Source organism: Lasioglossum baleicum, chromosome 15 (assembly GCF_051020765.1).
Source record: "Lasioglossum baleicum chromosome 15, iyLasBale1, whole genome shotgun sequence".
In the NCBI taxonomy this organism is placed as follows: domain Eukaryota; kingdom Metazoa; phylum Arthropoda; class Insecta; order Hymenoptera; family Halictidae; genus Lasioglossum; species Lasioglossum baleicum.
Window position 1 is genome coordinate 11,606,585 of NC_134943.1, and position 18,966 is coordinate 11,625,550.

An 18,966-nucleotide genomic window follows, 5' to 3' on the forward strand; every position below is an offset into this window, starting at 1 on the left:
GAGAGGAGCGCATTAGGCGGTGTCTGAATAATGTAAATAAAATGCGGACGCGGAGCGGAGCCGAGCCGAGCGGTGGCGCGAGCTGGCATTATACGGCCCAGCGTATTCCCCGATCGAATAATGCGAGTTTATATTCCACGTACCGTCGTATCCTGCCTGAATGCAAGGTGGACCGTACGTATATGTATGTCCCACTGGCCAATAAAGCCTGATGCGACGTACGACCGCAACGTGACCCGCGGAATACGAATCGTTCGCGCAGCTGCGGCATTAAATTTCAATGTTTATTATGTCACCTCGCGACGGAATCCGCTCGAAAACCGAGCGATAGGCTGGCTTAGACACCGACGACGAAACCACAATCGCCAGATTGAGACTTGTCTCCCCACTCTACCTTCCCGGCATGCCCGGTCACGTGACGCGCTCCGTCTCTGTCTCGTGCTTGCGTCACACTGACAGAGAGAGGGAACTTTTTCCTCTCGGGTTTCAAGAAACAATCCAAACGAATTGTTTACATCAGTTACAGTGGGTGTACAAAGTATTCGTACACCTTTTAAAAACTAACAACTTTTTTATAATTGTACCCAACATCCTGATTTTTTGTAATCAATTAGAAGCATTGGTTTACGAAGTGATACGCAAGAAAGATGTTCCAAAAATTATAATTTACAAGGTTACATGTGCAAAAATAAAAAAGGCATTTTTTAAAACTTTTTTATTTGGGCTCTTAATGAAAATTTAAAATATACGTTTTGTAGATCTATGTTAGTTATACACATGCTGAAAATTTCATCTAAATCGGTTGACGTAGGAAAAAATGATACCCATCGAAAGATGTACGATTCTGTGGATTTGAAGAAGAAATTGATCAAAAGTCGTGTAAAACTACGATTTTCACCATTTTTAACCGCTTGTAGCTCGTGTGTATGATAATCGATTTCGATGAAATATTCAGCATGTGTGTAACTACTATAGATCTAAAAAACATATATTTTAAATTTTCTTTAGCGGCCCTAATAAAAAAAGTTTTAAAAAGTCCCTTCTTTATTTTTGCATATAACCTCGTAAAAATTATAATTTCTGAAAAATCTTTTTTGCACATCATTTCGTAAACCAATGCTGCTAATTGATTATAAAAAATCAGGTCGTTTGGTACAATTATAAAAAAGCTATTAGTTTTTAAAAGGTGTACGAATACTTTGTACACCCACTGTATAGGTAGACTGCGGATCTTTATGCAAAATAAAAAATGTTTGCATTGATTGCAAGATACGGGAGAGCCAAGTAAAAATGTCTTTCTTCTTTTAATTTTCCTATTAAGCTGAAATTAATATACTGGTGGCTTTAAATCTTTTTAATACGTCCACTATTTTAAATTGTACGTACCCCTTTTTGTCATAAATGCATATAATCCGCAGTCTAGTTATAAGGTACAGCGAAGCAATCTACCATTTTGAATTTTGAATTTTCAATGTCAGATTCGTAATCGGAGACCCCGAGAATCGTTTTACTAGATTTCATACAATTCTTATGAAGAATTGAATCCTGGCGCCAATTTTTTTTTAACATTTCCGACGATCCGACCAAAACAATGTTTCGAACGGAAGTTGATCAATATTTGCTATTCTACAAACTTCAATATAAATTTCATTTGGATTTTTCTCCGGGAAGAAATGTTAAAAGTTCACTGTATCTCATTGCAGACCCTTACACGATAAAACGACGGCCTGAAATCCGCGTGAGAATGCCAAAGCGAGCAGATACTATTTATAATTGTCAAACAAAATATAGATATTCCTCCGCGGCGCGCCACGGTAAACAGGTAAACAGGGGTAAACAAGAAAGCAAGACCGAACAACAATATGTTGAACGTAAACCGGCCATCCCCGCGTAATGGATACGTAAAGCGCGGCGATAACATCGATCAGAAATAATGCCCTTTATCAGTGGGATCGTTTAAATATTATAGCAAGAAGAATGTCTTGTCATCGATGCGAGAAGCTCAGCAACGTCGCGTCTCGAGGATAAACATGATTCACAGGACATAACTTTTCTCCGCGAACGTCCGCCAGCGTGTAGCACATATTTATGTTAATCCAGTTTATGCAAACAAAATAATTTCCACCTTATTTCTCCATTTTTTTTTCGAATACGAACCGTATCGCGAGACATCCTGTACGCCATATACATATATATATAACATAAATATTTATGAACTGTAGTGCAATTACTTGCCACGGTCTCTCGTTTATCAAATACTTACCACCTTCGGTACGGAATTACGTACGGAAAATAATTAAATCCACCTCACGTGCACGCACGCGGAGAGCGCAATAAATATGCGATAATTGCGGGCCATTAGGCGTAAATCGCGGGCCCCGTGCGAAGAGAGAGAGAGAGAGAGAGAGAGAGAGAGAGCAAAAAAAAAAGAATAACTGAACCGACAAGAATCCAAGCATGTTTTCTGCCGGATCAACGGTTATGGCGAAGGTTCTTCGATACGGGCTACCGGATAAACAGAATTCTGCTGCGCGCGCGCGCGAGCGTCCGACGCAACCCCACGCAGAAACGGAATATTCATTACTCGTTGCATCGCTGCCGGCTGGTCGCGCGAGTGCATGCGAACCAGCCGCATTCGTGGGCGTTCGTTTCTGGGTTATGCAGCCTGGTGCAATATGCATGTGCGTGTCGTCCTCGACGTGGCCGACGCGATACCGAGAGCCGATCGGGCACAAACCAAGGGGCGAGGGATGCACATGACGCACACGTGTGCATCGCCGTCTATCGGCGACCCCTCTGACGGCTGACACGAGGAAATCCGATGTTAGGACAACCCGGGAACTCATTTTTTTCGCGTACTTCCAGTCTCTTGTATTTCGGAGTTCGGCGACACGTGTTCCGATTAATGTTTGAAAATTACGATTCATATAAAATCCAATTATTATAATCAGATGGATCTTTATGCATTTATAGCAAAATTGAGTAAACGAAATCCAAAATTGTTGGAAAATTTTTAAAATTCAAGATGTTTATATATCATTTCTCCTCTATTAAAATCATCAGGGGAAGAAACAACAGGCACTTTGGTTTCTATCTCTTGCAATCGATGCAGACAATTTTTATTTTGCATAAAGATCCACAGTCTAATAATCAGTAATCATTGATTAACGAGTACGAAAGAAATCGGAAGTTGTTGCAAATGATTACATTTTTTTTATCATTTCTGTAAACATTTTTTTAGAAATATGTAAAAATGCATTAAACAGGATGTACCGCATCGGATTATTTTTTTTTCGCTCTTTCCAACGTGTTTTACGCGGTGCACAAATTGCATTTCAAATAAAGTCGTAAAAAGTCATATAACTCAAGTTTTTGCTAATCAAAAAGGCCTGAAAAATCGCAGAAGATCATAGAACAGTTCCATTGAGAAAATGAGCTAATACATTATACTAGACGCTTCTTCCAGCAAGTATAGGCTTCCGGTGGGGAGAGTGTAAGGCATATAATAAAGTGACGAGCTCTCGGCACCGGTCCCTCTCACTGGTTCGTCTACGTCGCGTCAGAATTCGCTTTACCCATAACAGCTTTTCGCTTGCCGCTGAAATTGCATCGTTCGTCGGTAAATAAATAAAAATCTTTAAAGAGCATCATGATCGGGGCGGTCCCCGGAGCAATCGCTCGAACGATCCAAACGATCGTCACGGAGCCTCGATAAACGCGTCGCGGATAATAATGGAAAGAGTGCGACGGGGGCGGGGCTACATTTTCCCGGCAATTAAACACAATTGTCGCTAAGCGACACTGCCCGATCCCGAACATTAAATATCCCCCGAAACGAATCTCCCTCTCCCCTCGGCGAGGGTGAATGCCAGTCGAAAAAATTTATGCTCGTTCGTCGAAAGAGAAGTCCTTCTCCCCCTCCGGTAGATCCGGCAACCTGATTTCACTGCGGCAAATTACTTCTTTAAATCGAGCAGACGACGCACGCTTCCTCCGCAATCCATTTCGCTCTTCTTGCCCGGAAATGTTCCCAAGGAGGAGATCCAGTGTCCTACCTTCTCCACCCTCTCTCCCGCGTCCCTTCAAGCAACCCTCTAAAACGTCATCGGCCGTGTTCCCTTTCACGGATTGTTGCTCCACGTCCACGTTGCTCATTTAATTCCGCCCGACGCGGACCGTTTCAATCAATCCATCGACCGAGGGTCGAGGGATCGCTCGAGAAAATGGTACGAACGAATCGATCGAACTCTCCCGATTCATCGTGGCCGCTGGTTCCCCTTCTTCAACCCCGTCTTTTTGTCTCGCACGCCCCTCTTCCCCGGCCGCCGTTTCGGCCTCCTGTTTTCCTTCGACCCATCGGATCCTTTCGATTCCAATACTGAACGCGTTATCTGCGACTTAATTCTTGGTGCTGGGCTATTGCCCATTCAAATTTGGATGCAGACGATTTTTTGGTATCAAAGGACCTATATTATCAAAGGAAAACGGTGCCTGCTAATTTTTTCTAATGTAGAGAACATGTAAATCAAATCTGTCCAAAATGTTCTACATTTTCTAATTTTTAATATTTAAGTGGGGTAATTGTTTTCCAATCTGGAAAACAAACTCTCTACCTCTATCTTTCAACATTTCTCCAAATAGTATGCGTATATCTTTAATTTTGCATTCAAAATTAAATATTGTATGTATTGTATTCTTTAATAACCATTTCTCGGCGCCAGATGATTATATCTGTAAAAACAGATTTTTTAACTCCCTTTTGGTGCAGCATAATTATTGGAAATCGCAGGGTTAATCGTTGAATTTCTAATTAGTTTAGCAGTAAACATACTGAATCGTACATTGTAGGGAGGATAAAAGAATAATCACTGTAACAAATCTTCCCTGTTTCTTTTTTAAACTAAACCAATTTTTCCTGTATTTTACTGAAGTTTTATATAGGTATTAGTTTAGCAGTAAACGCAATAAATTGTACATTTTATGAGAGAGTTCGTGTATTTTCTCGCTGCGTATCGATTAAGATAATCCTCCGCAGGATTATGGGAATCGAATACAGTATTCGTTGTAGGTTCGCAGTTGTTCGTGCTCAACAATAAATTCTAGCGGTACTGCTTTAGTTCCGAGTCACCCTCCAAAACACCAGAATACTTTCTCCTAATTAATACGCCGCTCCGATACGGGCGAATAGATAATTACGAACAACTGTGAACACTGGAACTTCCGTTCTCCGAATCCGCTCTAAATACACTCGAAAATTCCCGGTGCACTCGGCTCTAGCCGAGCTACACCCGCTAGAAACTCTCTTAAAAACTGAAACTCCGGGACCCGAGTGCTGACCGCTCTTAAAAGCTTTCCGTCTATGTATAAACATTTATTCAAAACCGGATTTGCCGGGCTCGCGAATTAAAGCTGCCGATCAAAAAAGATTTTCGTTAGACTTCACGATGAATTTACAATGACAAATTTGTCAACGTAAACAGCATTTTATATTCTGTTAAGTGTTATCAGCTCGAGTGATTTTGTTTTGTCGCCCATCCAGTAAGTCAGCCCGTAAACCATCCCATTTGCATAAACATCGGCAGTGTCGTGACCCACGGTCCGCAACCCCCTTAAAATTCATTACGGTTTACTGCGCTCTTCACGAACGGCTTTTATAAAATACTTAAGATCGTACCGTGTCGGGCGGCACAGGCCCGCAACATCGTTCCCAAGGCGGAAGTCCGCCATTGGCCCTGTTCCTTAACGTGATCTGGGCTTTCCCTCTTCCGCGATGCACCGATGCACCAGTGCACCGCGCTTGATAGCTCTATAACGCGTCGATGCATTAACGCGGCTCCGTGTCGCATAAAAGTGGCGTTCGGAGAAAAAAATTCAAGTGAAAAATGTAATTTCCCAAATAAACTTTTGGGTGTGGTTGATTTTTTATATTGGAAAATTTTAATAGAGGAAGATATTGTATATCAACAATGAAATTTAAAATACGATTTAGCGGTAGTTAATGTTTCATATCGCTAATAAATTTTATATTAATATGCAATAACGCCGCTCCGTGTCGCATAAAAGTGGCGTTCGGAGAAAAAAATTCCACAGAAAAATGTAATTCCTCAAATAAACTTTTGGGGGTGGTTGATGTTTTGTATTGGTAAATTTTAATAGGGGAAAAATATTGTATATCAACAAGGAAATTTAAAATACCTTTTAGCGGTAGTTAATGCTTCATATCGGTAATAAATTTCATATTAATATTCATATAATTCTTAATAGCTAACTAAAATTTCAAGTGTGAAACAGGCAACCAGCCGCGTCTGGTCAGCACTGTCCAATTCTACTGTGAGCCCGAACCGAGATTAAATTCCGAATCCGTACACCAAATTCTGATGGAAACGTTAAGATACCGTTCTATAGCCGTACTGGCCGAACAGTCCAAGGCGAATATGGTTCACTATTAAATTCTGAGTGTGCGATACATTTCTTTCTGTCTCTTTCAAATTCTAAGGGAAAAGGGATATTAACACTAAATGAATTTCATATAAACAACAACCACTATCTAACGGTTCATTTTTCACAATATCGTAAAAATTACATTGTAAAAATTGTATCGTAACATACATCGTATGTTAAATAACACAATCGTAAAAATTAATGCATTGAACAAAATCAACGGCAAATCTGATAACAATATTCATCCCCTAAAAATGTGTGACGAATCTATGCAGAAATGGCAAATGGTGTACATACACTTTACTTAAGAACGTACATCGAACTGGACAAAAATATACATTCCTAAAAAATGTGTGTCCAACCTAAATATTAAAAAACAGTACAAAGTGAATAGTGAAAAATTGAAACGAGAAGTTCCGCTCACGATCACGGGATCCTCAATTTCTCGAATTTTCCGAAACTCTCGACGTTTCTCACTGCCAGCGCGTCTACGTGACTGAACAAACTGAGATCCAGGCAAGCACGGTCTATAAACACGCGTTTGGAAACGCAGAAACGTGCTGCTGGAATCATGTATGTATGTGAACCAGCACCGGCGAAGTTCCAGCGCATCCACTGGTAAAAGTGAAGTCAGTTTCGCTATTGCAACATTAACGTTCCATTTCTCCGTGTCCACGAGAGCGACCGTGAAAAATCCCAAAGTAGTTTATACCAAGTCTAAACCTGTTGCACTCTGTACACCGAGAGCAGACGCACAATGATTCGTTAAAACATTTTTTCCCTCCTCATCCCGGTGCCCGTGTGCCTCCGTCACGTCTAGGCTATTACTCAGCCCACCCCCTGGAGCTCCTTTATTATTTTCCTCGTGAGAAAAGATTAAGCCTCCCCCTATCGTTTCCACCGTATCTTCGCCGCTCCACACCCCCAACCCTCTTTCATCTCACACTATTTATCTTTCCGCGATTCGTTTCCCCTTATCTTCCCTCCCGTATCACTTCCGGTCCTTTATTTAGCGCAATGCTCCACGGCGTGCCGATTCTCGCCCCCGACCGCCCCTATTTTCATCGTTCGAGCATTTATACAGCCGCACTTGTTCTCCAATTTTTTTGTTTGAACGGAATTTATTCATGATTATCACAGTGGTCTAAGTGAAAATTGGAAAAAATGAATTTATCAGTTATTTCACACCACATTATTTTAAACTAAATTAATTAATTCAATGTAATTCTCACGATATTGTCAAAAATGAACCGTTACATAGTGCATGTTGCTTCAACATTATGTATATAGAATTAACTTTTCATTAATGTTTTCGGCGCATAGGTTCGATCAAATTTTAACCAACAAGCAATTTTCCAATTTTTAAACCATTCTCAACGTTTCGATACGGTTTTTTACAGACGCAAGTTCTCTTGAAAAGGATCCATATCCGGAGCGAAACGTTGCGAATGATTAAAAAATTTGCAATATTGCTTGCTAGTTAAAATTTGATCGAACCTATGCGCCGAAAACATTAATGAAAAGTTTATTCAGTAAGCTACGATCGGAAAAAGCAATTTTGTGGTCTAAAGATTCTAATCTAAAAGATTTTTGAAAATTCCTATAGGTACGTAAAGATCAAGTTCAAATATAGAAGAGTCATATCAAATATACATAGAAGATCTGGCAACCCTATACATATATGACTGACGTCACATTCAGGAATCAGAATCGAAAGGAAGGGTAATTACGTCTGAAACAAAAGCAATCGTTTTTCGCAGGGGTTAAAACTGACGGCGTTTGACAAAGGACGTACCAAGAAAACACATGAATTGACAATCGACGAGAGAGCGAGAGAAGCGAATCGAAGAGTCGAGGGAGAGAGAGTAGGATCGCGCGAGAGGCTCTCGTGGGTCGTCAGAAAGGCAGGCTAAGGTGTCGCGGCAAACAGAGAATAGCGGCAGACAATGGATGCGTAGTTAGTAAATTACAGGCTGGCTGGCACAATAGCGTGCAGAGACTGCGTGCGTAGGTGCGTGTGGTAGTGTGGTAGCGTGCATGCGTGAGCGTGTGGCTCTCCTCTGTCTATGCTGGCCGCGTGTTTGTCTACGTTCTAGGCTGCACGGTTTACAGAGCGGCGTGCACCGACGCGTATCCACCGTTCGTCCATGCATGCAGGGTCCGCGTGGGAGACTCTCTCGGTATATATCAATCCGATCTGCAGGTACCTGTACATTACGTGCCTGCATTAGATACCAGCCGCAAGATTGCCTTGTGTCCCCCATTCTCATTTCTCCGCTCATTCTCATCGCGCCCTTCCGAGGTCTCCATGTGTGTGGGATGTGTGTGTGTTTATAGAAGAGAGAGAGAGAGAGAGAGAGAGAGAGAGCGATCGTTTCGGGGCATCGAGGAAAACTAGATTACGCCGCGGCAATTTTCCGTCGGCCACCGATGTGCAAGGGATTCACAGACTCCCTCGTGCTACCAGACTTCGGCAATGTTTCGGCAAACGCGATCCTTCGAGAACGCAATCTTTCCCCGAGAAACTCTCGTTGCCTGTCTCGTTCCTCCAAAGAGAGAGGAGATCGAGCTGGGATGACTATTACGCTGCATCTTTGTCTTTCACCGGAGAGTTTTGTTTGAGATAGTCTTTAGAATCGCGCCATTGGCCGGAGAAACGAGCTGTGCGAAGTTCGAAGTCGATCGGGGAACGGGAAGTCGGGTTGCGCTGAATTCGAAATGTATTTTCGAGATGATATCGTTGACGAGGCTGTGCGATGATCTACTCAGGATCATTTCAACTTCCTACGGGATCTGCATCTATAGAAAACCTGTGGACATCGATATACCCATCGCCGCCATGTCCGAAAGTCGAAAAACCTATCGAGAAAACGAGACTCGAAAAAATCCCGATGATCGATGAATCTGGAAAAGCACATTCACCGCGAAAAATAAAGGGAATCCGTCCCCCACTGTCCCGACAACCAACCAACCAACCAGCCATCCGCCCGTCCCATCGCATCGCTGACATATCACGAGCCCGCGCGCTGACATTAAAATCCGCCCTATCGAGACTCCTCGAAAGTTCGAGTCGGGGCGACGACGAGTTCGACTAATTAGAGTCGTCTAAAAGCGGCCGCTCATTAACGGGCGCATGGCGATTTATCGTCAGCCAACGGCTGGCCAATGAAAAAAGGGGGCGAAGGCGGGAGGGAGCGGAACGAAAAGTCAAAGCAAGCCGGGAGCGACAGAGAAAAAAAGAGAGAGGTATAGCGACAGAGAAAAAAAGAGAGAGAGAGAGAGGGGGGGAAAACAGGGGAGGGTGAGAAAGAAAGAACGAATGACTCGCGGCGAATAAAGAACGGAAAGAGAGGGAAGATGTGGAGAGAGACAGAGAGAGGGTCGGAGGTGGCAATGTCGAGGGCCGCGATGGAGAGGAAGAACTGGAGGAGGAAATGAAGCGTGTCGGGGGGCTGGAAAGAAGTCGGCCGAAGGAAAAATTAAAGTCGGAGGATCGGAAGGGAAGGAAGAAGAAAGAGTCCGCGCCGGAGAAAGAACGAGGAACCCCGGCGAACACCGAGAAAGTCGACTTCTACTTTCAGCCGGCGTGGGGGTTGGATTGCGACCATGAAGGGGTTGCGAAAAGTGAGACGGGCTGCGTCGAGGCTAGAAAAGGAGAGAGGATCATTCGTATTTCGCGCTGGTGTAGACGGCGGCGTGTAGCAGGCGGTCGTCCCCGGTAATACTTTATTTGTCCGCCCCTGGACTTTCTTTCTTTCTGTTTTCCAGCCACCGCCGCTTCTTCCTTCCCTCTGCGGCGGTGTTTCCACCGGCTGTGCTCGACCGCGATTCTTTTCACACTCGACCATCTTTTCCGCCATCTTTCTTGCTAATTACCCGACCCGTTTTCCGCGGTCAGAAATCTCTTCTCCGCCCTCAAACCCTCAGACCACCACCTCCTCCTCCTTCTTTCTTCTCGTTCTTGTAGCACTGTGTGTACGTGCGTCTCGCCGCGGCGACCGACGTCGCTGCTGCTTCTTCTTCTTCTACTACTTCTTCTTCTTCTTTCTTGTCGGCTTGTTCCCGCGAACCGCGACTTCACGGGAAACCCATGAAATATTCAGACGATCGTACTCCAACCAAGAAACCCCCAACCACCGTCGTCGTTCCAACGCTTCCGCAGACTTTTACGGACCCCGACGACGTTGTATCTCTGATCCGCCTGCGTCCTGTACAACGGGTTCCGACCGCCAACTTCCGCGCACGTAACCGCGGAAAAAGGAGCAAAGTTACTTAGCGACCGTTTCCTTGGATCGACGGACGTTTCTCTGTCTGCGAAAAGACGGACGAGTCGACGTCTCGGTCAGGGAAACCGGGACCGACCGTGATTCGCGATGGCAAGCGAGGATTTTCGGAACGCTGGTCCGTGAATTTCAAACGAATCCAAGTCGGAGATACATGACGGCTAGAGAGTGTCTTGGTATACGTGCAAAGAGGAGATATGATATTCTGTGAGAGATAGAGCCTTCCCTGGCGAAGATTTCTACGGAGAATGTGGATTTGACAGTAATTGTAAGTGGTCGATGTTAATCGTACTATAATTCAGGCTGAAATAAGCTAGCGGAATCAATTAAATAGGATCAGACAAAACGGCTTTACAGGGTCACCGACTAAGGAATCTGTCAGGAATGAAAGATAAACTTCCAGGACGTCACAAGATCCGATATTAAGGCGATCACGAGGACAAATGAGCACCTACCTTGATAAAACGCTTGGCCTTTGTCAGGAGACCCAGCGTAGTGTGTCTTGAGGTTTCAGGACCTAACGGGACCAGGACCTTCAGCTTTTCCAGGCAATTTCTGAGGTGCGCTCTCCTGCAACAGAAACGAACACGGAGCAATTAATGCGTTGTTTATTATACGCAAAAGACATCTTTTTTTTAACTGTTTGTTGTATCCGATTTCACAGTATGTATATTTGAAATGATTGAGAACATTTCTTTAGTAGAATAATACCCTTCTAGCTTCAGTTTTCAATCTTGTCAAGGGAATAAACGGAGCCAACAGTAATTTTTCATTTTGCAACAATTTACTGCAACTTCGTATTCGAATAATTTTATTTTTCCACAAATACTGTATTTGATTTTACAATATATTTGAAGTGATTGACAAAATTTCGAGGATGATTCATTTTTTAACAATTTATTGGAATTTCATATTCGAATAATTTAACTTTTCCACACCTATATGTATACTGTATTTGATTTCGCAATATGTATATTCGAAATAATTGAAAACATTTTTTCATTCAAATAAATATTCTCATCACAACGACCAAGTTAGAATCATTGCAGTTTATTTTTTTTTATGAAATAGTTAGCAATACCCTTCGACCTTCAGTTTTCAATCTTGTCAAGAGTCGTCGAGGACGACTCTTCTTCCAGAGCTGACTAAACGGAGCCAACAGTAATTTTTCAGTTTTGTACAATTTACTGCAACTTCAAATATAATTTTATTGTTCCACACCTACTGTGTTTGATTATATTTGTAATTTTCTACATTCAAATAAATATTCTCATCAACGACGAAGTCAGAATGATTGCAGCTTAGACAAGAACGACAAGGCACATACACAACAACGGTAAAATTGCAGTTGCAAGCCGCAGAAAAAGTGTAGAAGAGAAATACTTGGAGAAAAACACGTCCAGCTTCGTTGTTGCCGCGACCAAGGGGCGGAATCTTTATGATTTGTGTAAAAAATCGATCTCTCGAACATATTACAGTGGAATCCCCGTTAATGTCTCGAGCCGGAGGCCCATTCTCGCGATAACTGGCTATCAGGGGAGGAGCGTCGTGTATAGGTTGACCAATTCGAAACTTTAACGCGCTCGTAATTCGTCGCTCGGTGGGGGGTTAGGAAGGGGGTGGTGGGGGGCAGTGGTTCGAATTACCCGAAAGCTTTCCTGGCATCCGTTTTTCGTGTCACGTAGGGTGCACGATGAATGGAGCGGAATCTCGCCCGGTAAGCTTCGCTGGAAGCCCGTAAACGGAGGACAAAATTGAGGCCGAGAACGGAAGAAATGGAAGAGAACGTGGTTGCCGGGAGAAGTAGGAGAGAGAAATACATAGAGAGTTACGGGGAATCCCCATGGCACCCCGTAAGGAATTCGAGGACCGACCGCACTTCGAGAGCGCAAACGAAGCTGCCCCGCGAAAGCGGCCGGAAAAAGCGATAAGATCCCGATTATCGCGGCGATCACGGGCCATTAGCTGAACGAATCGCGCGCGATAAACATACACTCGGAATACGAAAGCAGGAAACGGCCGGGAATTATTTCCCTCCCGGAATATCCTGCGGCGACCGTTCGAAACGAAGAAACGACCGGTCGGGGGGTGGGATTGCGGAATCCACACCCCCACCGTTCCGGGCGGATCCGATCGTTGCTTGCTCCGGGAATTCAACGACTATGCTAACGATATTCGATATCAATATTTTCTGCCTAAGTATCGGAGGATTGCGACCGATCCGCATGATTCCGAGGTGTAGGACAGGGCCACCGCGAATTTATAGCATTCGAAGTGTTCGATCCGTTTTGCCGTTCGCTAAAGCCAGTCCGTGCGCAGCGGAAACGATACTTTTACATTATTCACTTGGATACGTCCTCTTTTTTTTTACTTATTTTGATAATAGACAAATTCTTAAGTGTGTTACATATTATTTTACCACCTGAGACGCTCTGTACAGAGAAACGTTGGACGAGAGGGGGTAAAGGAGAAAATGGAAACGAAATAAAAATTCGCGCGGATTTCGCGGGTCGAAGCGGTCGACCGGACGTCGAGGTAAACGGCTCGCGGAATGAGTTTTTTTTCTCTCTTCCCTTTCGGCTTTCGGAGCCCCTTAAACGTAGCCCCGGGTCCCTAAATGCCGGCGCATAACACCGACGGCAGCCAGCCGCGAATGCATCCATCCAGGGGCGGAAACCGTCCACTCTGCGGCCCGCGAGACATAATACCGTTTGATGACGTCATTAAGCCGGAGCCGGCTTATTGTTTCTCGTAAAACGTACGTGCAAACGCGCCCCAGTATACACGGGCCCTGTGTGCACCCTCTGGGACGTCTACGTCGACGTCGACGTCTTGGTGGGCTCTTTCGACGCAACCCCAAACCATCCCCTGGTGGTCTACAACCCTCCTGTATCCCCCTACCATAACCGTCTTCAAGCCGGTTGGTGGACGACACCATCGTCATCCCGGTCGTCGCCGTCGTCTACGACAAGCTCGCCCGTCGTCTCCATTTTCCACGACGGAACAATAAACCGGGCATAAACTTATAATTAAATGCCTGCAATGGCGCGTGTTTGGCACACGTGACGCACGTCCGCCACGGACTTATTACCCACGCTGGAAATAAATCGCGTCGTGCAAACCGTGCACTTGGACGGCCGGTTCTCTCGCTCGGCGACGGAACACGACTTGCACCTTGATTTACCGGCTCTTCACGGTTTTTCTTCAGCTCGCACTCGCTGGACGCTTTATTTTCGATTGGTTTATCGAGGTCCATACGGGGGCTGTTGGTTACAAGTTGTTCGGCTGGGTGTTCGTTGCGTGGTTAGTTAGTTATTTGTTTTGAAGAAAACGCTTGAATCAATTTAATATTGTTCAATTATGTAATCTCCATTATTTGTGACAGCTTATTGTCGTCTTTCACATAATAATCTGTCACTTCCTGTTTCCCAATCATTCACAAGCAACATGTCAAAATTACCTGCTTATTAGGTTGGAGGAAAAGTTCTGTCGTGTTTGAAAGAAACCATTTGAATCGATTTTTAAAAATAATGTTTAATATTATTTAATGACATCATTTCCATTATTTGTGAAAGCTTGCTGCCGTCTCTCAGATAACCTGTCAATTCCTCTTTCCCAATCACTCACTTTTTGATGTACAAGCAAAATTACTGTCGGTATGTGTGTGAAATTTCTTTTTTCACTGATTTCTGCACACGTCAACCTGTACCACGCGTTCTGACACACCCTGTATGTGTACGCTCCTGTCCGTTCTCTCTCAGTTTTTTTTTTTTCGCCAGAGCTTTCGTTTGGAAGATTTACGCGCGCATCCTTTCGGGCTTTTATTTCTCTGATTTTTCGCGGTAATTGGTGGGGTTTGTTTGAATAGAAGCGGGGCCGAGAGGGCATACGTGATTCAGGTTTGGATTTTGTGAAGGGTGGCTTGCGGATTTTTACCGGCGAATTTCGCGAGCGAGCCCGATTCCCTGACCCCCGACTGTGTAAAACAATTTCCGCCGGTCCTTTTTCGGTTAATTTGGTGATTTGTGTAATTTTTATTAGCGTTCTTCATCTCGGCGAATGCGGTTCGCAGGAATTCAGGCGGAACAGCGGTGATTTTATTATGCGATGTTTTATAGACCGTCCTTCGGCCTTTTTTATTAAACATTTAGCGATATAACCCGTTTCAGCTTTCGTTTAAATTTGTTCCAGAGTTCTCGGGAGCCATACTATCGTCGGAGCTGAATAAATGGAGCCAGCAGTAATTTCCCATTTTTTAATAAATTACTGCATATTCGAACCATTTTATTTTTTTTTATGAAATATTTAGCAATACCCCTCGGGTTCCGGTTTTCAATCAAGTCGAGAGTTGTCGAGGATGATTCCTCTTCCAGTGCTGAACTGATAGAGCCAACAGTAATTTCCCATTTTTTACCAATTTACTGCAACTTCATATACGAATAATTTTATTTTTTTATGAAATATTTACCGATACCCTTCGAGCTTCGGTTTTCAATTTTGTTGAGAGTTGTCGAGGACGATTCCTCTTCCAGAGCAGAATCGATAGAGTCAACAGTAATTTTCCAGTTTCTACCAATTTACTGCAACTTCATTTATGAACAATTTTATTTTTTTTACGAAATATTTAATAATACCCCTCGAGTTTCGGTTTTCTATCATGTCGAGAATTGTCGAGGACCACTTTTTTCCCCGGACCTGAATAAACAGAGCCAACAACTATTTCTGAACATGCCTCATTATTTCTCCACCGACTCACTTTTCAACAAATGAGTGCAGTTTCGCATTCGCGATTTTCTCGAGCATCTGCTAATTCGACACCTACGCATCGTAATGTAATTAACGAACTTCGCGATAACCCGCTCGGGTGGTTCTTACGATGTCCAGAATGGAAATAGCTCATCGATGATGGTCGGGATAATGTCGTTTGACACGATTAATTAATTGAAGAAAAAGAAAATCGCATCGGACGCACGAAGTGTCGGAACTTGGAAATTCCATCCGTGGGCGGGTTATTGATCCCGGACGGAAAAAGGTGCAGCTGAAGTTTTGATCAACGTTCATCTCCGAAAATTGGATGCCCGCGTCGCTGGTTCGAAAATTGAATATTTTATGCCTGGATCAATAACCCGATGACGTGTTCGAAATTTGCAATACCTCGGCAAACAATATTCCCGCCGAAATAAAGTGTCGGGATACGAGCGGGCGGTACGCTGGGGAGCACGACCCGGCCCGGCCCCCGTACTATAATGAAAAATCAAACTAGATACTATTGCTTTCGAATCGGAACGGAAGAAAATTAAATCTAGAATTTGTTATATTGATTGGATCACGTAGACCGTTCCGCGATCCATTCGTTAATCCGCCGAACGAGAATATCCCCGTAAAAGAAATGACGGCAATTTAGTTTCAATTGATTCTGACCGTAAAGCTCGCATGGCGTGCACGTAAACCCGGCGCGAATCATTTACCCCGCATATTCAAGGCGTTCGGAGTCATTAATCTTCCGGTACTGTTCCCAGAACAAATTTTACTCGTTCAGGATCTACCGGCGAAATTATTCGACAGTCTAAACTATCTTTCGCGGGTGCTCGCAACGATAAATAGTGCATTTTAGTTTATTTCTTATAATTATACTGCGGATCTGCATATGAAATAAAAATGTTTTTCATTTAAAAATGTTTTAAAGACAATCTCAGCTACGAGTCGCGTTTTAAATACTCTTCTTATTATTATTATTCTATGGCACACTGAGAGAAAGTATCGATTTTAACTGATTCATATAAACGTATACACGTTGGGATTAAACAAGCAATCAAATATACAAATGTTGCCATCTTTTGAAATAACTAATTACTCGACTGCGGATCTGTATGGGAAATAAAAATGTTTTGCATTGTGGTTGTGGGAAGCATAACATAAATATACCGATTTCTTCCCTTAACTATCTTTGTTGCATTAAAAGCAATATTAAAACATTCTCGAATATTTTGAATCTTTTACCGTTTCATATTTCTCTGAACCAATTTCTTCATAAATGCATATTAGATTATATGCATTTATGACAGAAATGAGTAAGTGCGATTTAAAACAGTAAAACATTAGAAGAATTTAATGAAAATTTTAAACATATTAAGAATGAAAATAATTTTCCATTTTACACTCCAGTTTGCTGCAATTCCAGTAAACAATATTTATTTTCCATAAAGATCCGCTGTCTAGTAATTACTTCTAAATAAGTATATTCGATGTACATCTGTACAATAAATAAAATTTCGAATTTCTCAACAGTTAGTAACGTTTGATTCGATTCTTCTTACAAAAACATACTTAAAAATACTGTATTTGTAAAAGGTTGAAATTGATTCGCAAAAGGGTGAATTTGTGTAACTAGCGGATCTGCGTGCAGAATAAAAATTGTTATTTGTTTCCGTTCCAATTATTTAACAAAATGAAGTTCTTCGCGTCTTTACCACCTCAAAGAAATTCCTTCCCAGTAATTCACAAGCCGAACATTAAAATATTCAGTCTGAGTAAGATGGAGGAGATAAGTTCGCGAGGTGGTCACAATAAATTTCGTTATACGGCGGAGGGTTTGGAAAAATTAATATTAATATTGAGGGAAGAAAATTACGAGCAGTATTTCACCATAATCGCGGGCGGTGGTCTTCACACAAACGATCATAATTTTTGCCGAAGAAAAGCGTCGGTTTCCTCATTGGTCCATCCCCCGAGGGGCTCATTGTCGGAGGAGCGCCGACTCGGCATAATTACAATAATTGCAATTAATTTGAATGTACTTAGGTCTGTGGGTGGAGAAGGGGAGGGAGGGTAGTGGGGAGGGCGCGTGATATCGGCCACGGGTGGCCACTAAATCACGTTGCAGCAACGGAAATTAATTACAGCCTTCGCGTATCGCGTAAACCTGTTTGAAACGCAGTCGAACGGTGTCTGAGCGGATGCTCGATTATCTGAGATTCCGTTTCGTCAGTGGAAAGTGAGGCCCGATATAAAGTTCAACCCCTCTCGACGGCCGGCGCTCCTGCTGCTGCTGTTGCCGGCACTGTCGACGGAATGAAAAGTTGCCGAACCGTGAAATGTTACGCAAATATGACGTAGATAGAGCTCGAGTAACCATAGCTGTCTAACTTTGACACGCGCCGCACCGGTTCGACAGCGAGCCGCGCTTTCGATAAACAAATTATATTTCCCGGCTGTCTGTCTCCGTCTCTAATGCGCTCCTTCTTTTTTAACCGACTTCGAAAAAGGAGGAGGTTACTCGATTCGATCTCTATGTGCCTTTTTTCTTTGCTATGTATGTTCACCGATTACGCCGAGATGGATGGACCAATCGGAACGAAACCTTTTGCAACTTGTAGAGTATGTCCCCGGGCTGGTCCCGTGAAAAAAGTTGCGTTTCCTTATCGCCGTAAAGTTTATAAATCGACGCGTGAAATGTATACGCAAAAGTCGGTGCGAACTTATGGGATGACCTAATATATTCTGTTTGATTTTTTGGAGATTCTAACTAACCAAGAACACTGCTGCGACCAACAACGGAACAATATTTGCTTGACCGTATAAAAACGGTGGTTTTAACGTGGAAGCATTTCGGCCAACAAATGGAGGGTGAAAATGTACAGAGTAAGGACGAACCAACTGTGTGAAAACTTTTATATTTGTACAACAAATAACAAATAAAGCTAGCTTTCACTGGATCTGCCTCTGTGTCCACTACTTTTCTTGTTTGGTAAACAAATATCGTTGTTTGTCCTGTAATGTGTCATCAAACGGAGACACGCGCGTGATACACCATTTTTCGAAGGACAAAATGCGCGGAAATAAAAATATTTCTGAATAAAATAGCTTTGCGTTTACGTTACTAACTTCTCTTACATTGAACTTAAATTACATTTTCTGCTACGAGTGCACCAGAGACTTGAGATCAGTTTTGTTAGATATTCATTTGCTGTATTCTTTAAAATTTAACCATTGATTTTTATTTTCAAATCGGGCACGAACTGTGCAATCATCTGACATTTTCTCAGAAACAGAGAACATTCGCTGCATCGATTTTTGAGGCGTCAGGAGTGACAGATAACGCAAACAATTTCGGACAGAAATAAACTACAAGTGCATCGAAGATGAAGAGAACGAGCCAGCGAAGATTTCCAGGGTTGAGCCGAAAGCTGTCCACGTACTGGCGGCTCGTGGTGCCTGGTAGCAGGCTGGAAACGCGAAACGG

General features: G+C 43.1%; 1 protein-coding gene across 1 annotated transcript in view; it reads right to left on the reverse strand.

The window, feature by feature from the left end:
• Positions 1 to 18,966, reverse strand: part of Mxd (MAX dimerization protein) — a 281,626-nt gene that overhangs the window by 107,031 nt on the left and 155,629 nt on the right. The window contains exon 5 of the mRNA XM_076439723.1: positions 11,180 to 11,294. Coding sequence (XP_076295838.1) covers positions 11,180 to 11,294 — 115 coding nt within the window. The remainder of the gene's footprint in view (positions 1 to 11,179; positions 11,295 to 18,966) is intronic.